The 24,255-nt window shown below is 39.1% G+C and overlaps 1 protein-coding gene across 3 annotated transcripts in view; it reads left to right on the top strand.

Annotated features, from left to right (window-relative positions):
* Positions 1-6,159: 6,159 nt before the first annotated feature.
* rsph9 (radial spoke head component 9) overlaps positions 6,160-24,255 on the top strand; it is a 33,116-nt gene continuing 15,020 nt past the window's right edge. The window contains exons 1-4 of one of the 3 annotated variants that reach the window (XM_062973994.1): positions 6,160-6,581; positions 9,188-9,347; positions 12,791-12,920; positions 14,352-14,498. In XM_062973994.1, coding sequence (XP_062830064.1) covers positions 6,355-6,581; positions 9,188-9,347; positions 12,791-12,920; positions 14,352-14,498 — 664 coding nt within the window. In that variant the 5' untranslated portion in view covers positions 6,160-6,354. The remainder of the gene's footprint in view (positions 6,582-9,187; positions 9,348-12,790; positions 12,921-14,351; positions 14,499-24,255) is intronic. The other 2 variants (XM_003229242.4, XM_062974002.1) reach the window with 2 other exon arrangements.

Below are 24,255 nucleotides of genomic sequence, written 5' to 3'. Positions count from 1 at the left end.
GGAGCAAGCCATCAGAACAAATGCAATTAAGGCCAAGATGGAAAAATCAGCTAATGAACCAAAATGCAGACTGTGCAAGGAAGCTGATGAAACCATTGATCATCTCCTCAGCTGCTATAAGAAAACTGCACAGACAGACTACAAACAGAGGCACAAATATGTGGCCCAAATGATTCATTGGAACTTATGCCTCAAGTACCACCTCCCAGCAGTAAAGAACTGGTGGGATCACAAACCTGCAAAAGTATTGGAAAATGAACTCGCAAGGATACTGTGGGACTTCCGAATCCAGACTGACAAAGTTCTGGAACACAACACACCAGACATCACAGTTGTGGAAAAGAAAAAGGTTTGGATCATTGATGTTGCCATCCCAGGTGACAGTCACATTGACAAAAAACAACAGGAAAAACTCAGCTGCTATCAGGACCTCAAGATTGAACTTCAAAGACTCTGGCAGAAACCAGTGCAGGTGGTCCCGTGGTGATGGGCACACTGGGTGCCATGCCAAAAGTGTTGGGAATGGATGAGCCATTAAGATCTAATCACCCTCTTTTATGAGGTAAATTCCCATTAAAATAGCAAAGAATTGCAGCAGTGTGAGACTTACAGTGTGAGTTTGGAAGGCCTCTGTGTATTCAGGAAGGCAAAGGGATGCAAAATTAGATTTAAAGTTTAAAAGCATTTATTGAGGTAAAAAAGAAATCCATTGATGGATAGAAAAGGTTTGGACCTAACTATCTAATCTATCCTGTTCTAATACACATAGCCGGATTAAAATAACAAAGCTCTAGATAAGCTACATCTTGACTAATAGAGGACAGAGGTGCGTCCTCTCTGGAACAAAGCAGGAAGCTGGAATGGCGACCAGCCTTGTGGGTCGCCTCTTCTCTAGGGCTATAAACATTCCTAAGGACCAAATTGGGGAAGTTACGTCAAAGCCCTAGGAGAGATCACATTTCTAAAAACATCAAAAGATGGGGTGACCTAAATAGGATGGGAAGCAGGAAACAATGGTGAATCCTATCTAGGCATGCTTTGGAAACGGGGAAAGGATTCCCTCAATCTAACTCTATCATCTATGTGACGACATTTAGACTTGAGTAGTCCAGGATGAATCCCAACAAAAAGATCTCAGCCGGCATTTGGAAACAATAGACATTGACAAAATTACGATCTGCCAACTGCAAAAGGCCACCCTACTGGGATCTGCGGACATCATCTGAAAATACATCACACAGTCCTAAATGCTTGGGAAGTGTTCGACTTCTGATTTTGTGATACGAAATCCAGCATATCTATCTCGTTTGCTGTGTCATAAAATAAAATAATAATGGTGGTAGTAGTAGTAGTAATAATAATAATAATAATAATAATAATAATAATAATAATAATGGTAGTAGTAATAATAATAGCAGAAACCTCAGGGGGCATCCACTCATACCCCTTTCTGCCATGCAGGAAAAGCACAAAAGCTGATGCATTCTATTGGATTATGACCTGTTGGTATCACAACCTAATTGGGATTATGATCTGTTAGAATCATAACCTATTGGGTAGCAGAGTTTCAGAAGTGTTCCTTTAGTTTATTGGGTAACTAGCTGTGCCCGGCCACGCTTTGCTGTGGCGAAGTCTGGTGGTATGGGAAATAAAGTATTGAGGAATTGGTGGTAGTTAAGGTCAAGGGTAAAGGTTTTCCCCAGACATTAAGTCCAGTCGTGTCTTACTCTGGAGGTTGGTGCTCATCTCCATTTCTAAGCTGAAGAGCCGGCGTTGTCCGTAGACTCCTCCAAGGTCATGTGGGATGACTACATGGAGCGGCGTTACCTTCCCGCCGGAGCAGTACCTCACATTTGCATGTTGGCAGAAGCTGGGGCTAACAGTGGGGGCTCTCTCCGCTCCCCCAATTCAAACCTGTGGCCTTTCGGTCCAGAAGTTCAGCAGCTCAGCACTTTAACACGCTGCGCCATCAGGGGATATTATTTCCTAAAGGTTGTGAATATACAATATTTCTGTTTGGTTTTTTTTTTGTTTGTTTGTTGGAGGCAAGTATGAATGCTGCAATTAGGAAAAATGATTAGAATGTAATGGCCTTGCAGCTTTAAAGCCTGGCTGTTTCCTCCCTGAGTGAATTTTTTGTTGGGAGGTGTTAGCTGGCCCTGATTGTTTCCTGTCTGGAATTCCCTTGTTTTCAGAGTGTTGTTTGTGATATTTTATGTGCTTCTACTGTCTGTGGCCCTGAGAAAACAGGATTTGCCAGACTTTGATGATGGGAATACTTTGTTGGGAGGTGTTAGCTGGCCCTGATTGTTTCCTGTGTGGAATTCCCCTGTTTATTTACTGTCCTGGTTTTAGAGATTATATTGTTCTGCATTATTCTATCCCAGTAATTATTTCATATTAAAGAAGAATCTCACTTATCCAACATTCGCTTATACAATGTTCTGGATTATCCAACGCAGTCTGCCTTTTCATAATCAATGTTTTTGTAGTCAGTGTTTTAAATTCATTGTGATATTTTAGTGGTAAATTTGTAAATACAGTACAGTAGAGTCTCACTTATCCAACATAAACGGGCCAGCAGAACGTTGGATAAGCGAATATGTTGGATAATGAGGAATTAAGGATAACCCTATTAAACATCAAATTAAGTTATGATTTTACAAATTAAGCACCAAAACATCATGTTAGACAACAAATTTGTCAGAAAAAGTAGTTCAGTACACAGTAATGCTATATAGTAATTACCGTATTTATGAATTTAGCACCAAAATATCACGATATATTGAAAGCATTGACTACAAAAATGTGTTGGATAATCCAGACTGTTGGATAAGCGAGTGTTGGATAAGTGAGACTCTACTGTAAATACTACATAGCATTACTGCGCATGGAACTACTTTTTCTGTCAAATTTGTTGTATAATATGTTTTGGTGCTTAATTTGTATAACGATTACCTAATTTGATGTTTAATTGGCTTTTCCTGAATCCCTTCTTATTATCCAACATATTCACTTATCCTGCCGGCCTGTTTACGTTGGATAAGTGAGACTCTACTGTATATTTCTAATCTTATATTATCTGCTCAGAACTGGATTATATGAGGCTCCTTCTTCACAGCTGTATAAAATGCCCACTGAAGTGGATTATATGGTAGTGTGGAGTCAAGATAATCCAGTGCAAAGCAGATAATATAAGATTATAAATGGGTTATATAGCTGTGTGGAAGGGCCTTGAGTCTACACTGCCATATAATCCAGTGCAAATCTGATAATCTGTGGAAGAAGTCTAAGTGAGGCCTCAATCAGCCTGTCCCCTAACTGAAACCTGGCTGTCCCTTGGTTGCTAGGCAACCAAGTGGGCAGAGATTAGCCCTCTAAACTGGCAGCAATTGGATAAAAAAAATTATTGCTCTCCCTCTAATTAGGACTTTATTTTTCTTTTCTTTTTGTTGTATCAACCTTGAGGTGTGGATGATGGGTTGTGTTGCCAAATTTTGAGGTTGGGGGGCCTGTACTTTTGTTGTTTTGTGAATTGCCGTGATGCCATCACTCTTTTATATATATAGATGGATGATCACTGGGAATGTAGATATATTGTTTCTATTTGATGCTTTCAGCAGACAAAGATTCAAGCAGATTTCTTTTAAGGTAACATGTTTGTTTTACTCATAACTTCATGTTTTTAAATACACAGGTACATTCATTGTTAGGAATGTTAAAAATGTTTCTGTTTGTACCTTTAACTTATAATCTTTAACAGTCTGTTCAAAACTATATTGGTTTGTATAACTCTCTTTATAAAAGTCTACTTCCAAAGAAACTCAAGCTTCAACTGTCTTCTAACTCCTAATACTGGCTTCTGTACTTAAACAGACTCAAGGCCTCAACTGACTTCTAACTGTCATCCTTTTAAAACTGAACATTCTAAACCAGGGGTCCCCAAACTTTTTAAACAGGGGGCCAGATCATGGTCCCTCAGACTGTTGGAGGGCCGTACTATAGTTTTTTTTAACCTATCCTATTCACACTGTACATATCTTATTTTGAGTAAAAAAACAAAACAAAACTGGAACAAATGCAGTCTCAATGTTAATCATAATCATAATAAAATAATAAAGAAGGTTGGAAGAAACTCCTTGGGCCATTTAGTCCAACCCCCTTCTGCCTTTGTGCACCAAAAGCACAAGCAAAGCACCCCTGACAGATGGCCACACAGCCTCACTGTTGTTGTTAATAATAATAATAATAATAATAATAATAATAATAATAATACATCACACAGTCCTAAATGCTTTGGAAGTATTTGAATTGAGATTTTGTGATACAATATACAGCTTATATATCTCGTTTGCTGTGTTATACTGTGTCTTTGTGTCAATAATAATAATAATAATAATAATAACAACAAAGAGGGTTGGGAGCGACCCCTTGGGACATCCAGTCCAACTCCCTTCTGCCTTTGTACACCAAAAGGACTAGCAAAGCACCCCTTAATAATTAATTATTAATTAAATAATAATTAAAATACCATTATAAACAAGCAAAGCTTTGGAAGGCAGGCACTCGGTGGAGGAGGAGGGAGCCACCGCTGTGCGGGCCGGATAAATTGCTTTGATGGGCCGCATGTGGCCCCCGGGCCGTAGTTTGGGGACCCCTGTTCTAAACCGTCACTGAACCAGTCACATGGTCTGCAGCCCCTCCCACTACTTTAAGTATATAGAGCTAAGAAAACTGCAAACTAAAGAAGAGATACACTTTAGGAAATAAACAGACAAAACATTCAATAGAGGAGGCTTGAGAAGGCTGCTATCTCCAACAATTCTATGGCAACATGGGAGCTCTCCCGTGTTGCCCTGCTGGAGGCTCCACCCTCGGAGCCAGCGTGGAGTCATGTGATGGGAGCTGTCTGCTTCGTGGGTGACCTGGCTAAAATCCGTGCATGCCTCCGATTTTAGACCTTTGTGACTAGGTGGTTAGTAACACACTTGTTCATAAATGACAAAAATCTTGGGAAATGTTATATTGTTATCCTACAAATCATATATAATTAAAAAATATAAATGAAAATTTTTCCATGTTGTATCCTCATACATTCCATTATTAAAATTTCTTTATGTGCCTGTATCTCTTATAAAACATTGCTTTATAACATTGCTCTGGGTTGCTAGTGAAACTGGATTACAGTGTCATGAAAGGATGCCTGTCAACAAAGTGTGTCACCAACATGAAAGCTCTGGAGCAGTGGTCTGAGCGTTGGATGGTTCTGGAGGCCATGGTTCCTGTCATGCCACGAGAAGGCAGAACATCACCTGCTGCCCCTGTCCCTTTAAGGTTCTAAGGGGGCGGAGCTTAGCCGGGCTTCTGCTAGCCTTGAAATGGCAGTTATTTTCAGTTAGATCAGTTGGAAGGAAGTGGAGGAAACTAAAAGGAGCACAGAAATTCACGTTACGTCGGAACTGTATTCAGATTAGATCAAAAAGCCATAGAATACAGTGATAGAGAAAGTCATGTTAACATCGTATTAAAGTCACATCAAAGATACAAAGAATCCAGTCATGTCAAGACTTTATACTGTGTGGCAATATCCATCCAGAACTGCATAGACATAAAGAATTTCCTTTCCTCACAGAGACTTTATAGTGGCAACAAGAGGAAAAGAGGTCCATTTTGTCTATTAATAAAATATTTTGATTTACCAAATACAGTCTCCGATCTGTCCCTTGTGCTATGGTGCCTTCCAGTTCATTTAGTTAAGCAGGGAGGCAGAACAGTTCCCATTCATGCTTGGTCACAGAAACCTTGTGGCCAAGCAAGATTGGGAACCATGGTTTCCAGAAACCTTGGGCAAATCACTCTCTCATACTCAGAGGAAGGCAAGGGCACACCTCTTCTGAACAAACGTTGCCTCAAAACTCCTGTGACAGACCTCGCTTTAGGAGTGCTCTAAGCCAGAAAAGACTTGAAGGCATACAATAGCAACAACAAACCCATAACTCGCAATCTATGGCAGGCATGGGCAAGCTTGGGCCCTCCCTTCAGATGTTTTGGACTTCAACTCCCACCATTCCTAACAGCCTCAGGCCCCTTCCTTTCCCCCCTAAGCGGCGGAGGGAGAAAAGAAAAGGGCCTGAGGCTGCTAGGAATGGTGGGAGTTGAAGTCCAAAACACTTGGAGGGAGGGCCCAAGCTTGCCCATGCCTGCTTTAAGTTATAAACCGACGTCTTCACTTTCTAACGGCGATACAGAGGAATAGAGAGGTTTGAACCGGTCGCCTGGCAACGGGTCGCCTTGGAGACGGTCGCCTGGCAACGGGACGCGCGCGCGGCGGGTCCGGCCCAACACTGGGGCGCCATGGACGCGGAGGCGCTGCCTTACGCGCTGGACCTTGTGGCGAGCAGCGGCGTGTGCCTCAGCCCGGAGAAGCGGGCGGCCCTGCGGAACTCGCTCCTGCTGGTACGCCGCGACTACCGCTTCGAGCAAGTCCGCCTGTGGGGCCGCATCCAAGGCATCCGCGGGGCCTACTACATCGCCGAGGGATTGGGCCCGGACAGAGCCGGGGCTCGAAGCCGCCTCTACAGGTCTCTTTCTCTTTCTCTGTGCTCTGTGTATGTACGCTCTCACACTCAGCGCCTTCAAGGGTTTAGGACTTCAGCTCCCAGAATTCCTCTTCATTAGCCAAAACCGCCGAGGCTTCTGGGAATTGAAGTCCACAATCTGGCTAGCGTTTCAAAGCCGGCACCCTTGTAGTTTTAGTGTCTTCGGCTTCCTGCAGAATTCTGGGAAATGTAGTTTTGGGCGAGGCCTTTGGAATTCTCAACTGGAGAGAGTCTCACCTTCCTAGACAACATTTCCCAGAATTCTGCAGCTTGACATAGCTAACTGCCATGGCCCCATGCTATGGAATCATAACAGTTTTAAGCTCTTTCCACACAGCTGAATAAAATCCAAGATTATCTGCTTTGAACAGGTACATATGGCAGTGTGGACTCAGGGCCCTTCCACACAGCCCTATATCCCAGAATATCAAGGCAGAAAATCCCACAATATCCCAGAGTTCCACTGCTTTGAGCCATGGCAATTAAAGTGGTGTCAAACTGCAGCTACAGTGTAGCTGCAGCTTCAAACAGAGCAAGTATCTTGCCCATCCTTACCACCTTGAACAGCTAGCTGCCTAATAGTGAAACATTTGGCCACTGTATTATTTTCTCGCATATGGATGCACTGAGGATGAGAGCTATACTCTAAAAAAGCCTCTAAAATCAGGACAGTAAATAAGGAACATCAGTCAGAAAACAGAGGAATTCCAGACATGAATTCATCAGGGCCGGTTAACACCCCTCAACAAAGGATTCCCCCAGGCAGTAAGCAGCCGGACCTTGAAACTGAAAGGCTATTCAATGCTAATCAAGATGGCCAATGGAAACATTAACACCTGCCTCAAACAGATAAGAGTTCTTTCTCCCATCTTGAACATTCTACAGATATATAAACCCCACTTGACTAGTTTCCAACATACCTCATTACCTCTGAGGATGCCTGCCATAGATGCAGGCAAAAAGTCAGGAAATAATGCTTCTGGAACGTGGCCATACAGCTCGGAAAACCACAGCAACCCTGTGTTATGACTGCCTCCTAAAAAATTCTGGAGTTCGTAGATTAGGTTGGAGGCTTTAAACTGCTCATCCAGAGAAGCCCCAGAATTCTGCAGGAAGCAGTCAACAGCATTTAAAGTGGATTGAAGTGGAAAATGCTCAAGTGTGATGAGGCCCCTGGTAAAAACAGCTGAAATAGGATTTTGGGAGCCTTCCATGGATCCAATATCTGTTACCTTTTGGGCAAATGGCAAATTAAAGGAGAATAACTATTGGCCGGCTTTAAAATACAGCAATCATAAGACTACTCATAAGTACAGTACATACATTTTTATAGTGGGAGGGGGAAAAACCTATAGAGATAAAGAAATGGTTTTCTGGACTGCCATTAATCAGATTTGTGCACATACATTCATTAACATACATTTTAATCCAATTTATTTCATTTTAATTAATTTTTAAGTATCTTTCTAAAAAGGAAGTTGATAGCTTTCATCAGTTTCTGAAACACTTTCACGGAAGCCTTTGGTTTCCAAAAGACCCCTGTCAGCAAAGGGGTCCTTAACCCAGAAAGTATCAGAACCACTGAGCTGAAAAAAAAAACATTCTTTGTTGTTTACTGGGCATGTTATGTTTTGCACCAAAACATGTACATGAATCAGTAGGTGTCTTGAAATAATTTAATTTGCAATACCAGCATTATGAGCAATTCATAGTAAAAGCTACTGTTTTAATAGGACTTTTTGAAGCACTTCCCCCTCATCCTCTAGTTTACTCCTTACAGTAATCTTAAGGGTCATAGTGAGAATCATGTGGCCCATGAAGTACAGTAGGGCTCCAACTTCAAGCAGGCCTAAATAGGCTATCCAGTGATGAGCAGTATTGGGAACTGGTGTCCAACATCTGGAAGATTGCATGATCTTCATCCCTGCTCTAAGAAAAATTAGCACTGTTCTAATTCGTATTGTGGTGGGAGTGGTGTTGAAGCTGAGAGAACAGATCACCTAGTCATCGAGCAAATTGATGCATTCATGGCAGAAGAAATTTGAACCAGGGATTTGTTTTCATTAGTAGGATAGCCTCCCAGTCAGTGTGCTAAGTCAGCTGTTTTCTGGCTTCACATCTTTCCTCCATTTTTTTAAAAAAAGTTTCAAAAATAAATTTTCTTCTGGCTCATCATAGAGCCTCCACAAGAAAAAAGAAAGGTTTTTATTTTTTACTTCTTAACAGGGGAGCACAAGAGGGAAAGCTCCCCTTCCCTTTCTTGTGTGCTTGCATTGTCTTTTAAATCACACTCCTCTTGCTTTGTAGAAATTTAGACCTGATTTTGTATGTCCATTTGCTGCGGTCACTTTTATAGTTTGGCTTTCAGACTTAGGAAGGCACAGTACTATCCTGCTCCACCCCCTTCCATGCATTGTGGTGTCATGATGAATTGGTTATTTTTCAGCTTTACATGCCATGGAATGTGTCGTCTTGTCGCCCACTTTGTTGATCAAATAGATCTTCATAATGCTTAAGAATGTCTTGTTCTTTCCCTTCAATAAAAAAAATCCTTGATTGTTGCCCTTTGTTGTATGTGTTGATCATAGCTTAAACTGTGTTGACTGGAGCCTTCTGCCCCCTCCTACTGAGGAAATGGTTACACTGACTGCAGGGCTAAAAGGACGCTTCCAAGGGGATCCATCTTATGAATATGAACAGCCTGAGAAGAAAGAAGACCCTGAAAGACCATATGAAGAGGAAGTTGCAGTGAGTATATTGGGCGACTCCATCATCCCTTCACTTTATTGCTCACAATGTATTTATTCACAACTTGCAATCATATATGTTCACATGTTTAAAAAGAAACCATCACTTTTTAACTTTTTTATATTGCTTTCTTTCACTGTTTATAAAAAATGATTTTACATTATACTTACATCTGTCCAGATTTTTAAGAGTGCATCGGATTTCCAGGTGGTATTTTTGCTAGGTACCTGACAGATTTCACTTGCCCCATGCATGAACTGCTTTGGATAATATCAGTTGATTCACTATGTTTAATTTGCTATGGCTGAAAGTTTATTATTTCTTAACTTGGGATGAGTGCCACAAGTGCTTCTGATGGCTTATTACACTGGCAGCTGTTTTGTTAAGATAATTCAGATGTGTTGTTTGTTTCAAAGCGATGAAACCATGAATTTACATCTGAGATTCCAGAGATTTTGTTCTAATTGGTCGGGACGAATTTGTACATAAAGACTGTAAATGCAACATATTTGTATAGCATTAAGTCACCATAATCACTTGTGGAAATTATAGGAGGATCGACTCTGTGCTCTTCTGTAGTTTACAGTTTCATTTTCCTTTTCATTATATAATGAAAAGAATTGGATACCAGTAGCTCTCCAAAAGGGTTAAAATTTCTGTTTCCAACTGACATACAGACCAATGGGCTCCATTATCTTTTTAAGCATAGGAAATGGATAAATAAATTGCAAATATTTTATTCCTTAGAGGGTTTTCTAAAAAATCACTAAGCTAATTGAAAGAGCATTATTGAAGTAATTAATAATAGAAACTAGACATCCTTTGAACAATATACATTTGACCAATTTTATTGTAATTAGGTTTCATCTAGACTGTTAAATATAGGGGCCCCGGTGGCGAAGTGCGTTAAAGCACTGAGCTGGAGACTGAAAGGTCCCAGGTTCAAACCCCGGGAGCAGCGTGAGCAACCGCTCTTAGCTCCAGCTTCTGCCAACCTAGCAGTTCGAAAACATGCCAATGTGAGTAGACCAATAGGTACTGCTCCGGCCGGAAGGTAACGGCGCTCCATGCAGCCATGCCGGCAACATGACCTTGGTGGGGTCTACGGACAACGCCGGCTCTTCGGCTTAGAAATGGAGATGAGCACCAACCCCCAGAGTTGGTCACGACTGGACTTAACGTCAGGGGAAACTTTTACCTTTACCTTAGACTGTTAAATAATACTACAGGCTTGTTTAATACTTAGCAATCAGCATAAAAAAAAAGAAAAGGGTAGAGGAAAGAAAGGATCTTTTGACATCTTTATGATAAGCTGGTTTATTATTGCAGACATTTTAGCTCACTTTTTCAGATGCATTGATGGAATATAACATTTAAAGCCCTGATGTTTAAACACATTAGAGATTGAACATCCATTATCTCAAATCCAAAATCCAAAATACTTCACAATCCAAAATTGTCCATACTGATAGTTGAAGATAGTGATGTCTTTGCTTTTGAGTTGTTCCATCACCTAAAATTTGTTTCATGCACATTATTTTAATATTGCATTAAATATTTGCAAGCTGTGTGTATACATGAAACATAAATGAATTTTGGGTTTAGACTTGGGTCTTATTTCTAAGATATTTCATTTTGTACATCAGTGCAAATACAGATATTCCAAAATGTGAAAGATCCAAAATTCAAGACCTTTCTAATCCCAAGCATTTCAGATAAGGGATACTCAACCTGCACATAAGTTTTGGGGGTGGAATCAGAGTGTAGCTGAATACAGAAAGATGCAAATTCTTCAACTGACCATAAGCTTTCTAAGGGGTGTGTAATTGGCCCATATGTCTGTGAAACAGCTATCCAGTTTGTCTTAAGCTGTCAAACTAATACATTCAGTTTACGTGAAAGGTAGCTTCATTGACCTAAGAGATTTTTGTGATAATTATTCTGTTGCATATCAACTGTGATAGTACATCTTATATAATATGCTAAGAAATTAATATTCCCAATGGACTGGAATTTGTGAACACATCATATCAATGACAGCAGTATTCTAGGTACTGCATACCTAGTTGGAAATGATAAGGTCTCAGTTCATTGGGTTTATTAATTAAAACTCAAATTTTAAGTCTAATGAGAATGAACCATATAGTTAAATAATATGAACAGAGCAATATTGAAGAGATGATTTGATCAAAACATAGCTAAGATATGAGATGAGAAATGTCAGCTCTTCCCAAGCAGCACAGAATAAGCGAGATGGAAGATGTAAAGAAGAAAAGGAAATTGGACTTTTCTGGACCCAGCTTCTTATGGTTTCAATAATAATTCTGTTCATATGTCATGGTATTAACTACAACTAAATATTTAGGTTTTGAGAATCCCTATGCACTGATGAATAGATATTTCCTGGAATTTAAATCTCAGCTTCAGCCCTAGATTTACTGGATCAAACTGAACAATTCTCTCTCCCTCTCACCCCAATTTGATTTTTTAAAACAGGATTAAAGCTGGCTCATACGTCTTCATTGCATTTTAAAATGAATAAAATCCCACAAAAGTTTGAGCATATGGAGAACTTGAGAATAACAGTGGTGAATAAAAATGGTTTCACATGTTTGTATAATAGCAAATTATGTCTTCTAATTTTCACAAAAAAGTGAGGCCCCAGGTCATAGTGATAAGGGAGTATATAGTATATATACCACGGTAATAAGGGGGACATATTATCAGAAAGCACGGCAACAGATAGAGCCTAGTTGCATAAGTACTCTGTGAAACATCAGTAATATTCACTAATCTTTAATCAGGGGTTTGACTGGCATAATAATCCCATGATTTCTTAGCACTTTTTTCAGAGTGAATTTGTTTAATCTATTTGGTACTATTCCATTATCCGGGCAGAGGTCACTAGGTGGCACTAGAGAGAGAAGTATACTTCATTTAGTGAGTGTGGGTGGTGGGTTGAAGGAGTAAAACCATTTCCCCGTTTTCTTGTTATTCCACCCAACCATGTCCCCAACCACGGAAACAACCCTCCTTTATGATATGGGAAGGAGAGAGGGGAGGAATAACCAGGGAAAATTGTTTTCTTCCTTCACCCTCCCATAAAATGAAATATCCTTCTCTCTCTAGCGCCTCCTAGTGTCCTCCACCTGGTTAATGGAACCATATAGTTTTTCAGCTTTCTTTTTAATAGATGAAAGCAAGATACTTATATTTTATGTAAGAAATAAACCACACCACCATTTTTTCCTGAGAGTTAAACATTTGATTGTAATTTTCCAAAGAAAAATATTGTTTCAAATGGAGTTGGCATTGTTATTGTCTTACTTATTGCTGAATGATTGGTAACAGACATGCATTCTTATATCTATCAAATTGCAGATTACTTAAGTTTAAATATCTAAGGCATTTATCTCTTACTATTTTTTATTTGTAAAATAAAGGCCTTGATCAAAGAGGAGACCCGTCTTGTAGCTACAATACATCAGATAGATAAAGCAGTGGGTATCGTTCCACGAGGTGCATATGTAAAGTCACCACTTGGACCTGTGCATGAAAACAGGAGCTTTGAAGGTAATTGATATGAGTTCATAGACAATTTTGGTTTTCCAGTACATAAGTGGCCATGCCCAGTCATTTCATTCACATCTGGCTTGTTAAAACCAACACATATGTGGGTTTCTATGCATCTGGGACATCCAACGTTCACATGCAGCCCATGCAACCTGTCTTCCCTTTACACATGACATATATAAAATGGTGTATTCTCTATCTAAGAATATAGGATTTATGAAAAGCACCCAAGCAAAACGTTCTCACCTGTGCCCCCTTGGAAATTGGGGGTAGGATGTGTTTATACTAATTGAATATTGCCACAAAGCAAACAGAATTGCCAGTATTTAAGGGTTCTTCATTTCCTTCTGATTTATCCCACTCAGGGCAAAGTATGAATGTGTTAAGCATTAAATCTGCTAAACTATTTTAGACTTTAGCTTCATATGTTAGCAGTCTGTGCCTGGCCCATGCTGCCAGATGATCAGTTTTGAATCCTTGTTTCAAAGAATTGGCATTCTGCTGTTTGTTCAGAGACCTCATGGGGATACAGGGAAGCCAACATTAGATTCCTCCTGCATCTGATTTTAGGTAGCAATCAACATCTTAACTGATCCTTGTACCTGAAAGGAGTGCAGATTGCTTCATTCTTTATACATAGAATCATAAAGTTGGAAGAGACCAAAAGGGCCATCCAGTCCAACCCCATTCTGTCATGCAGGAACAATCAATCAAAGTATTTGCAACAGATGTCAATACAGGGTTTTTTAAGCGTCAAAGAACAAGACTCTACCATACCCGGAGGCAGCATATTTGTCTGCTCAACAGCTCTACCCATCAGGAAGTTCTTCCTAATGTTTAAGTAGAATCTATTTTCCTGCAATCCATTGCTTCATCCACTAGTCTCTAGAGTAGGAGAAAACAAGTTTGCAACAGTCCAATTTGTTTAATCTTTTCTACAACCTCAGTAGCCATTGTTATTATCCATACTGAATAATAAGAGATATGGAAGAAAGCTTCTCATATTCCATTGGCAGAGGCGCTACTGTGTGGAGCAAAAAGAAAAGAATATTCACATGACTTTTTATTTCGAATGACTTTGGTTTGGAGTAACGTTTGGCTTTCTCGTGATCCTTGCAGTATTAGCTTGAAGGATGCTTCTTTTGTTGTAAACCTAAGCAAGATTGCAACAATCATCAAAAGATTAAAAGATTACCTTTACCCAACTGCCAATTCAAATTGGGATGCTTAAGTGGAATTGCTTATAACTTTCCCAAACAGCACTTTCAGTTTCTTGAGTTCTTTCTAGCTGTATGAGCTCTTTTAGTGCCATCAGTACACAAATACTTGATAGCTCCATTCGATAGTGTGCTTATTGTAAACTGGAAAGTGGCCATGTTCTTTTTAAAAAGAGGGTCTTAAGTAATGCCATTTTCATTATTTATGGAACAGGTTTGTCATTGACAGAGGGCAAAAAGTTAAGCTCTTATTTCCATTTCACTGAGCCTGAAAATCTGAAGAATAAAACTCTCTTGGAGAAAGCTGACTTAGATCCAGCCATTGATTTCTTGGATTCTCTTGAACATGATATTCCAAAAGGTAGGTAAGCAGTGGAGTCCTGCATAGAAAAATTAATATTTTAGATTTTGCATGCCTTAGTTAGAAGATACATTGCTCTCTTCTGTGTTGTTGTTGTAGTAACAAAAACATTTAACATTATATATACTGGTCAAAATCCTGTTCAATATGTGTTTTTTCCAGGATTGCGCAGTAGAAGCCAGGGAAGGCTCACATAGCATGAGCAACTTATTTCTCCATAGGTCTAACTTACATATTGTTATTGTGGAGGTTGGAATTGCTGTGGACTGCATAGCAACCAAAATCCCATACACAATTTCTCTCTGCTGCAGCTCCCCATCACAATTATTTTCTGGCTGGTGGAGAGTGGGGCTGGGGACCTGGCAGAAAAATATCCTATTTTTTATTGGTGAATGAATATTGACAGACATCCTCTGAGACTTGGGGGTGATGTCATTGCTGTGTGTTCCACTATGGTGGGATGCATCTCTGCCACTTTTCACATTTTCTACTAGTCAGGAGGTGGCTGTGCTAATGGGACACAGCATAGAAAATGTGGATTTTGAAGGTGGAATGTGGATGGATGTTCCATTTATGATTGCTACTCATATAAAAAACAGGTTTAGTATCCCTCATCTGAAATGTTTGGAACCAAAAATGTTCTGTATTTGGTATTTTGGAATACTTGCATATATATAATGAGCTACCTTGGAAATGGGAACCACTGACATTTCATATATGGTTCATAGACATAGCTTGAGGATAACTTTATACACAACGTTTAAAAAAAATTTGTGCATAAAAATGTTTGTGTACATTGACCTACTCAAAATCAAAAGTGTAACTATCTTAGTTAACCATGGGAACAATTTTGGAATATTTTCCATTTCAGAATTCCAGAAGGGATACTCACCCTGTAGAGCTCATTCAGGATATTGGCTTTTCTTGCTTTACATCTGTGGTCTTGTCCCTCCTGCCACCATAGCATAATTATATTGGCTCAGAGGATTAACAGGATTATTTCAGTATCAGAGTTCTTGCAACAACCCCCAAAGATGGGCTCCATGTTATTTCCTTTTCTTTGCATTTTGTTTGAGGGGGAGGAGGAGCTGAGGATGACTGTAATATGCCTGAGGCAACCTGATCTATTTGTGAAGGAAACGAATTTTGACTTCTTGCTTGTATTTCTTTCTCTTATTTGTTTATCTGCACATGTTCACTTATTTAGAAGATGTACAACCCAACTTTTATTACAATTATCAGACAGGGAAGAATTGGAACAAATTTATGTAGCAAAAATAAAACCAACTGCCTTGAACCCCAGCTTTGGGGAGAAGGCAGCATGTTAATGACTAAATACTAGAATGTAATTCTTCTTCCTTACACAAAGGAAATAAATAACATTCAGTAAAATCAAACTGAGTGTCTCAAACAGTATATGTGTGTGCAAAAGCTAGACCAGTTTTCATAGTAATCCCAAGTTTTAAAATATGAGCTTTCCAGTGGTGAGAATGTTAAGGTAAACAAAGACTATACTGGAGCTGTCACATCCTTTCATGGGACAGCTTTGTCTGCTTCTTGTGTCATCACCCTTGTCTGTTTGAACTCACTGTTTCCTCCTAATTAGAAGGGGGTTGATGCAGCCAATGCCCTACTGGGTGAGATAAGACTGCTGATGATAGAAGAATTTTTATAGTGTTTGAAGTATTTTGTTGCCCTTTTCCATCCTCAATATTGCTTTTTCTTATCTAAATGGGGTCTTGTTAACTGTAACCTTATGTCCTGAGAGGTTAGGTTAAACTTTTTGGTGGGATAAACTATTGCACTAGGATGCATAGCCAGCAATTTGTTACTTTGGCAGGGTAGAATGTAACAGCTTCCAGAATGGAGGAATATTTGTCATGAAACATGGCATTCTTAGATCTGAAGTGCAATCAAAAGTCATTGTTTTTATCATTGATACTGTTCTTTTTTCTTTTCCCTTAAAACATATTTGAGAAGATTAATGTTATACAAAAATTAAGAGTTTGGAATGACAAATCTGTGAAGCTTAGGCTAGGTTCTGATTTGTTGGTTAAACCATTTTTGTAGCTTTCATATATTCAGCAATAAACAATTCTTTCTTACATTGAATTTGGGAACTTTATAAGCATTCTTAAAACTTGGTGAAGTAACCTTTTTCATTCTTGATTATCTTTCATGAGCCGAATCAGTAACCAATCACAGCTGGGAACCCTAATTTATTTTGTTTCATAAAATAGTATTAGTGCTAACATTATCTACTCTCATCTGTTATTGTAAAGAGGCACCAAAACAAACAAAAAGGGCTAAGCCATTAAGTTTTTCCTCAGTTGGCTTTTCTGGACAATGTTAGGGATTGTACCGCAGTTCATGTGTTTTTCAGTCATTCATTTGTCATCTTTGTCAGAAGCAGAGCATCAAATACGGTAGTGCTATTACATGGGCCACCTACATGGAAGCTGCAGAAGCCAGTAAAGTCTCAAAGAGTAGCAATAGCCAACTAGTCTAAAGAACAGAGTCTGAAAGCTGTGCATGAACTTTCTAGGTTCTGTGCCAGGAAGTAGCAGTAGCACCTGGAGCAGTTTGGCTTTCGTGGAGTGCTATAAATCTGATAGAGTTTCCAAGGGGCTTCTGTCATAAAGTGTATTTGAGGGATATACAGATTTTGAGAGTGGAATGCTGAAGTGGGAAATGAGAGTATTTTGGCAATGTAGTAGAATCCAGATTTGTAGCTATTCTCTCGAGGCAAATATTGTTATTGATGCTGATATAATTTTCCTTTTTTAAAATGATGCAAAGCAGATCGCAATCAAGGTCCAGTAATAAAATAACAAATGCCAATTAAGAATGTATATACATATAAAAAATAATTCATAAGGCCAATTGTAAAACAGTACAATATTTCGGCTGCCGCTAATTCAGAAGTATAAGAAGGCCATTGGAAGCAGATGTAGAAAAAAATAGGAACAATTGACAACAAGATAGTTACTTCCATGCCTTTGCAAATGCAAGCTGTGAATGATGAAATACTAGAAACAACTTCAGTTAATTTAGGTTTATTATGGAACTTACTATTTTTCAGATGTCACAGATGCAAGGATGACATCATTCTTCACTATATGGTATTGTTTTTATTACATACAAAATGCTGACATGGGGTTTGTCATCAGATTTGTTTATTTTAGAGTTAGTCTCAAGGCATGCGTCTTGCTAAGATTAATGTTTCATTAGTTTCAACATTAAATTAATAGTAATATTTTACCTAATATCCTTGCACATTTATGGGTAATTTAAATATATAGTGCAAATATAAATTGCAACTATACTGAAATACAGGTGCAAAGTGCCTCTTCTATATGTTGCAACATTTCTTGCAAAAAAAGTTCCCAATTGTCCCAAAATCAATGAGGATTATGCTCATTGTATCATATTCCCAGGAGTTGCCTTTTCATTCTTCCCTCAATGATCCTGAGAATTAACCAAACTGAAGATGCCCAATACTGAATTCATTTTATAAAACCAAATTCTCTGTGCAGTATTTAGTAGTACTTTGAAAAGGCTTTTTGAATAGTCACATAAAGCCTACTAGTAATGCTTTCATGATCAATGTACAAGTCCTGAGTGCTGGGAGGATTGAGGCTAAGAGACATGAACCTACTTTATCTCCAAGCATTAGCACAGTTAATTAATTCCCTTTTAAAGCCATCTCCCCAAGTTATTAATCCTCTATTGGCCTATGTCTCCAGATATTCAAGAGGCCTGAGTCTGCAGAAGTATTTACAGCTCTTAGCCAATGTATGCAGACTGGAAGGCAGTCTGTTATCATTGGAGTGGAGGTGGTTCTAAGACAAATGGCTACCCATCTCCCAAGTGGCCTTGCAAAACCCAACAAAGTGCTGCGCTGTGCAGGCCACCTACTTTCACCCAGCCTCCCTTTTCTGCTAACGTTTCACAGATGTGACCCGAGCCCTTTCCTTTCATAGCTTAACACTAAGCAGCACCTCCACGGCTCTGTGAAAGCTGTGAGCCAGAGCACTCTACTTCTCCGCCTGCCAAGAGCCACATGGGGACAAGACCTTTCAAAGCTGCTTTACTAAACTAAAAAGCTTATAATGGATAAGGGGGAAATAGGGGTGTTTGAGAGAAAATGATGCTGTTAAGAGGTGGAGGAGAGAGTCTAGTGATATTTCTCTAGTTTCTTTCGCAATGGAAAAAGCTGTGTATTCAAAATGTAGAAATAGTGCGTGCAGCCCTTGGTGTTACTGAATGAAGAATAAAATTCTAATAAGCAGTGTTAGTAACATAATAAAACTAGTTGCTGAAGTGGCTGCTCATTTCTGGAGGACAAACTATTTCTTTGACTGTGGATAAATTGATCTGGTCCGTGGCCAAAGTAACAAGTAATTGGACTTGGTTTTGCCTGTGCCTTGTAGCTTGTACTTAAACCCAAAACCTTGGAGGGCTGTGCTAGCCATCTTCCAGTAGGGGACACTGTGGTATCAGCCTTTTTAACTGAGAAGGAGGAACAGAGAAGTAATATGAGAAAGATTTGGACTCTTCAATAAGGTGAGGACAGAGAAATCAGACTGTGTGTGGTATATGGTGACCTCTTGAACTGTGGATATGGAGAGGAGACTGTCAGCCCTGCTAGAGTTCACACAATTTTCAGGAAGGCAGGTTGGTCTTTCAGAAGATTTTTTAATACCACCATTCCAGTTGTGTTCAAATTAAGGTCCCCTGTGATTTGACTTATCAAAGGCCACACACTCGGCCTGCTCGTGCCAAGAATATGTGTCTCTATTGACACTAGGTTCTGGGGCTGCTACTTCATCGGGTGTTCCCTCAAGGTGTGACGTTTTCTCTGGAACTGATCCTTTTGGGACACGGCAACAGTGCCAATTAGAATGATTGCTTTTGATTTTCTGACCACCCACAGTACCCAGCACTTATATTTCATGAATTTCCTTCTGAATATAATAGACAATTATATTATTTTGGGGTGGGGGTTCAAACACTGAAGGACTTCAGGGGCCATACATATTCTGAAATTTTGGCTGGTCTTCCTGAAGGAAACCATTCATCACTTCTGAAGCAGCAGAATGTTTTGCTCTTGGAGTTACTAATCAGAACAAATGAGGTCAGGGACATGGGTTTTTACAGCATCATGTCAGAAATTTTATTTACAGAGTTTTTCTCCTAAAAGATAAAAGCATGAAAACATTTCTTCACCCAGTATACAAGTTAGCTCATAGTTCATGTGCCAACCCCCCCAATCCTGCCAGTTTTGTTATACAACATTTGTTTGATTCTGCAAACATAGTTGAAGAGTAATTTTATCCCATTTTGTCTGATTTTTAAAAACATTTATGAACATTCTCATATATTCTCAAAGGCTTTCATGGCCAGAATCACAGGGTTGTTGTGTGTTTTCCAGGCTGTATGCCCATGTTCCAAAAGTATTCTTCCTGACATTTCGCCCACATCTATGGCAGGCATCCTCAGAGATTGTGAGGTATATGGAGAAACTGATGTTCTCATGTACATTGTATGCATGAATGTTTATTTCTGCATAACATATGCCTTTTTTGAATGGAGAACTACATCACAAAGTTTGGAGAAATGCACTGTCTGAAGGATAGAAGTGTCTCCTTCCACACATTAGTCCAAAAAGTGTGGAATAGGTCAAGTTTTACACATGGAGACCAAATTACATTCTCCAATAGCCCCATGCTTTGTATCAAACAGTTTTTTTAAAAAAAATTATGCCGAGATTCAAAGTCTGACACTTCACAATTTATGTAAATTGTGAAAATATCTGACTGGCTCAGATGGAGCATGATGCTATAAGTAAACTTTTCGGTCTAAATTTCAGTGTTTTTATCAATAGGGGGAATCCTTATTAAGTCTGCAAATGATACAAAATTGGGAAGGGTAGGTGACATGTTGGAAAATTGGATGATAATGCAAAAATAACTTAATAAACTACGAGTAACAGAATGAAATTCAACAGAGGAAAATGCAAACTTCTCCATTTAGGCTACAAAATTAAATGCATACTTATGGGATAGGGAATACTTGGCTAAGCAGCAGTTTGTGTGAAAAGGACCTTAGGATTATTGTTGATCATAAATTAATCTTGACCCTGCAGTGTGATGCTGTAACAAAGAAGACAGTTTTTCTTCTTGTTTTAGCATGCATTATTAGAATTGCATGCATTATTAGAATTGTAGTTTCCAGCACAAGGAAAGTAAACGTCCCACTATATTCTGCAGTGATCGTATTGACAACATTTGGGAGAAAATTTATTATTTGCTCTTAACATTTTTACTGTAGTTGATTAATTAGTGTCAATAAACTGGAAAGTAGAAAAAATAATGCAGTTATGTTTGGCCATAAGTGTGTTGTTTTACATCCCACTTAAGCTATGGTTATTATGGCCATGAATGGCCTTAATTCCAATCCTCTACCCAAAACCAAGGGAGAATAATATGTTTAGCAGGATTGTTGTAAGGCTAAATGTTCCATGAGCACACATCCATAGAACTGAAATAATGAAAAATAATCATAGTGTGTTGTGATACAACTCAAAGGAAATGAAAGGAGGAGACAAGTTAGTGGCACAGTTCTAGAAGGTTTGGAAGAAGAGGGGCTGTCAGACTACTCTGTCCTTCCATTTTAGACTTTTGATGGTGAGAAAGGAGAGGTTGAAGTCAAGTTTATGTACATCATACAAACCGGATAAGCTACAATTAAATTCCCATTAAATACCCACCCACTTTGACCTAGGGCATCTCTGTTCTCTTGTTGTAGAATAAAGTTTTCAGTCCGCATCCTTCCCTCCTGCTGGGTACATTGGATTATTCGTTGGGGGGAGTAATTGCCCTTTTGTAGTTTTGTACCCCACAGGTTTTTCTGGAGTATGGCCAATTAAGTTGCTTCTGCCCCAGCACTCTTGTCATATCACATCACATCTCAACTGTTGGTCTTTGTAATTTTGGAATTAATCTGTTTGTTTCTCATCTGTGGATACTTGTTCTCACTAGAACTGCTGTTATCTTTAAAAACTATCCCCCCAATAAATGCTGAATTCGTTCACTTGCATCCATAACCTTTCCAAAAAATAGACATGTGTAATATGAAAACATAGTTTTTGCCTGAATGAGCTTCAGCAAGCTTTGTGAGTTTGTATTCTTCTTTCTCTGCACTCTTGGGCACCAAAGAGCAGCTTTTCTTCTGATTTTACATTAACCAGTGAACTGCTGACTTGAAAGTCAGCAGTTCGAATCCGCAAGATGGGGTGAGCTCCTGTCTGTCAGCTCTAGCTTCCCATGTGAGGACATGGGAGAAGCAAGATGGTAACACATCCAGGCATCTCCTGGGTAACGTCTTTGAAGACGGCCGATTATCTCACACCAGAAGCAACTTGCCTCAATTCGCTTCTGACACGATAAAAAACTTGGGAAACTGATGTGCTCAAACTGTGCTTTGGGGAATAAGGAAGAGTCTGAAAGTATGGCTTGATGTTGGTATATTCACTGCAATCATAGGTTATATACACCAGCTCCATAAATTGTTTAATGTTGAGAAGGAACAGCATTTATTTATCATGTTCATACAGAAAAGAGGAGGGGACAGAGAGGTACATAAGCCCAAGGTTTCTTGCAGATTGTGGTTCTCCATTATTTCTAAATGGAGCCATAGTGTGCCGAAAAAGTGTGTGGGGAATAAAAGTAGCAAATATCTTCAAGATTTGTAAGGAAAGGGCGGGATATTGCAGATTCATGCTTATACGAAGGGAAAAGAAATGTTTCTCTGGTGGAGTAGGGCTGGATAGTGGCCAGGAGGAGGGATGAAGTGGGATGTAGGCCAAAGCAGTTGTACATAGTTTAGACCTTTAAATTAAATGAAGTGAATCCTAATGGCAATCTATGTACTAATGTGTTTATGATATTCCTTTTTTTTCTGGAAATATCTCCAGTGGATTGCAGGGTTAGAAATTGAGGGAAGGCTGTTAGAACTTTTTTCTCAAATGTGAATACAATTCCAAGTTGCTATTTCTTTTTAAGGAAGAACGGTGCTTGTTTTGGTTAATGAGATGACTTCAATATATTCTTCATATATTCTAACTTTATTAGGAGAAAAAAAAGACTAAAATGCCAGTGGGGTTAATGTTTCTTTTTTCTAGAACATCTGCTATTGTGAAAGTGAAGGGAAGATCTGAAATTTGAAAGAGGAAGAAAGCAGTTTCTCCTTTTTTGATGACTTAAATGAGGCACATTTATTTGGTGACAAAATTGGGGGGAAGTTACATAAGTTGAAAATTTGCAGTAATGTTTAAAGTAAAACCAACTTCATGCAAAATAAGGAATGCAGCAACACAACTCCTTTCATTTGTTCTATGCAACCAGTTGGGTTTCATGAACCCAAGAAATATTATTCTAGGAAATTTTCAGGTACAGATCATCATGACCTCTAAATTGTTCAAAAGTTGTTTTGTGCCAAAGAGTAGCTGAGTTTGAAACCTTATATTTCATTGTGAGTGTAAACTATGGCATTAAAACGTTTGTGGTTTATGGAAGAGATAAAATTGTTGTTGTTTATTTGTTCAGTCACTTCCGACTCTTCGCAACCTCATGGACCAGCCCACGCCAGAGCTCCCTGTCGGCCATCGCCACCCCCAGCTCTTTCAAGGTCAAGCCAGTCACTTCAAGGATAACGTCCATCCATCTTGCCCATGGTCGGCCCCTCTTCCTTTTTTCTTCCATTTTCCCCAGCATAATTAGATAAAATTAGGTTCAGCTTATTGTCCAGTGGGCACCACTTATCAAGTTATACTCCAGACCTCATATATTTTTGGAACCAATGTTTAGGGGTAAAATCCTAGTTATCAATATAAAAAAATATGCTTTCTCTCTGACACTGCTTGTATATGTGATTTTAGGTAATGCTGTACATTTGGCATGTCTCAGCTGCCAGTTTTCATTGATTAATACATAGTACGGTATATTGTGGCTGCTTTGTGGTTTTCCTGGCTTTTAGCTTTCATGATAGACAATAGGGGGATGCTGTCTTGGTTGGAAAGCATTTCTCAACTTCAGTTACCCAAACAAACAGAAAACACATGGAATTCTCTTCTAAAGTTTCTTCTAAACTCCCCGCTACATGACTGCAAGGGCAGCACTGCACTTTGTCACTTTACTGCTGAAGACAATTAGTATATCTTCTTGGTAAGTAAGGTGGTGGCATACTGTATGACATATATTTGTAGTAGCAAAAGAAGCAGCATTTGGTGCTTTCCTAGCAAGTACAGAAACGCTGCAATGTCTGAATTGGATATATTTTGCAATTTGTGGTGGCTGGTAGAACGTTGGTGTATGTTGAGTATATAGATATGAAATACTAAGAGATCTGTGTAGCTGTAGAGCCAGGCTTTTTGTAGGTAAAGCACATATTGCTCTAGAGTGGAGAAATGTATAGATTGTGCATTTTCTGCTCATTCCTCCTCAAAAGGATTTCAACAATGTGGATGCTGCGGGTTGTTAATCTGCTTCTATATTTATCACTGAAAATGCCCAGCCACTAGTAAACTTTGCATTTCACCAGTAATGTAAAATTAATCATTGTTTTAAGATCCGCCAGGAGTTTCAGTCCTGCTTAAGGTACATAGAATTATGGGGAAAGCATTGATATAAGGTTACTACTTCAGAAATAGCTGGCAAGGGTCGTGGAACAGTGGCAGTGTTTAATGATCTGGGGA

Source organism: Anolis carolinensis, chromosome 1 (assembly GCF_035594765.1).
Source record: "Anolis carolinensis isolate JA03-04 chromosome 1, rAnoCar3.1.pri, whole genome shotgun sequence".
Lineage (NCBI taxonomy): Eukaryota > Metazoa > Chordata > Lepidosauria > Squamata > Dactyloidae > Anolis > Anolis carolinensis.
This window is presented reverse-complemented; position numbering and strand designations above follow the sequence as displayed.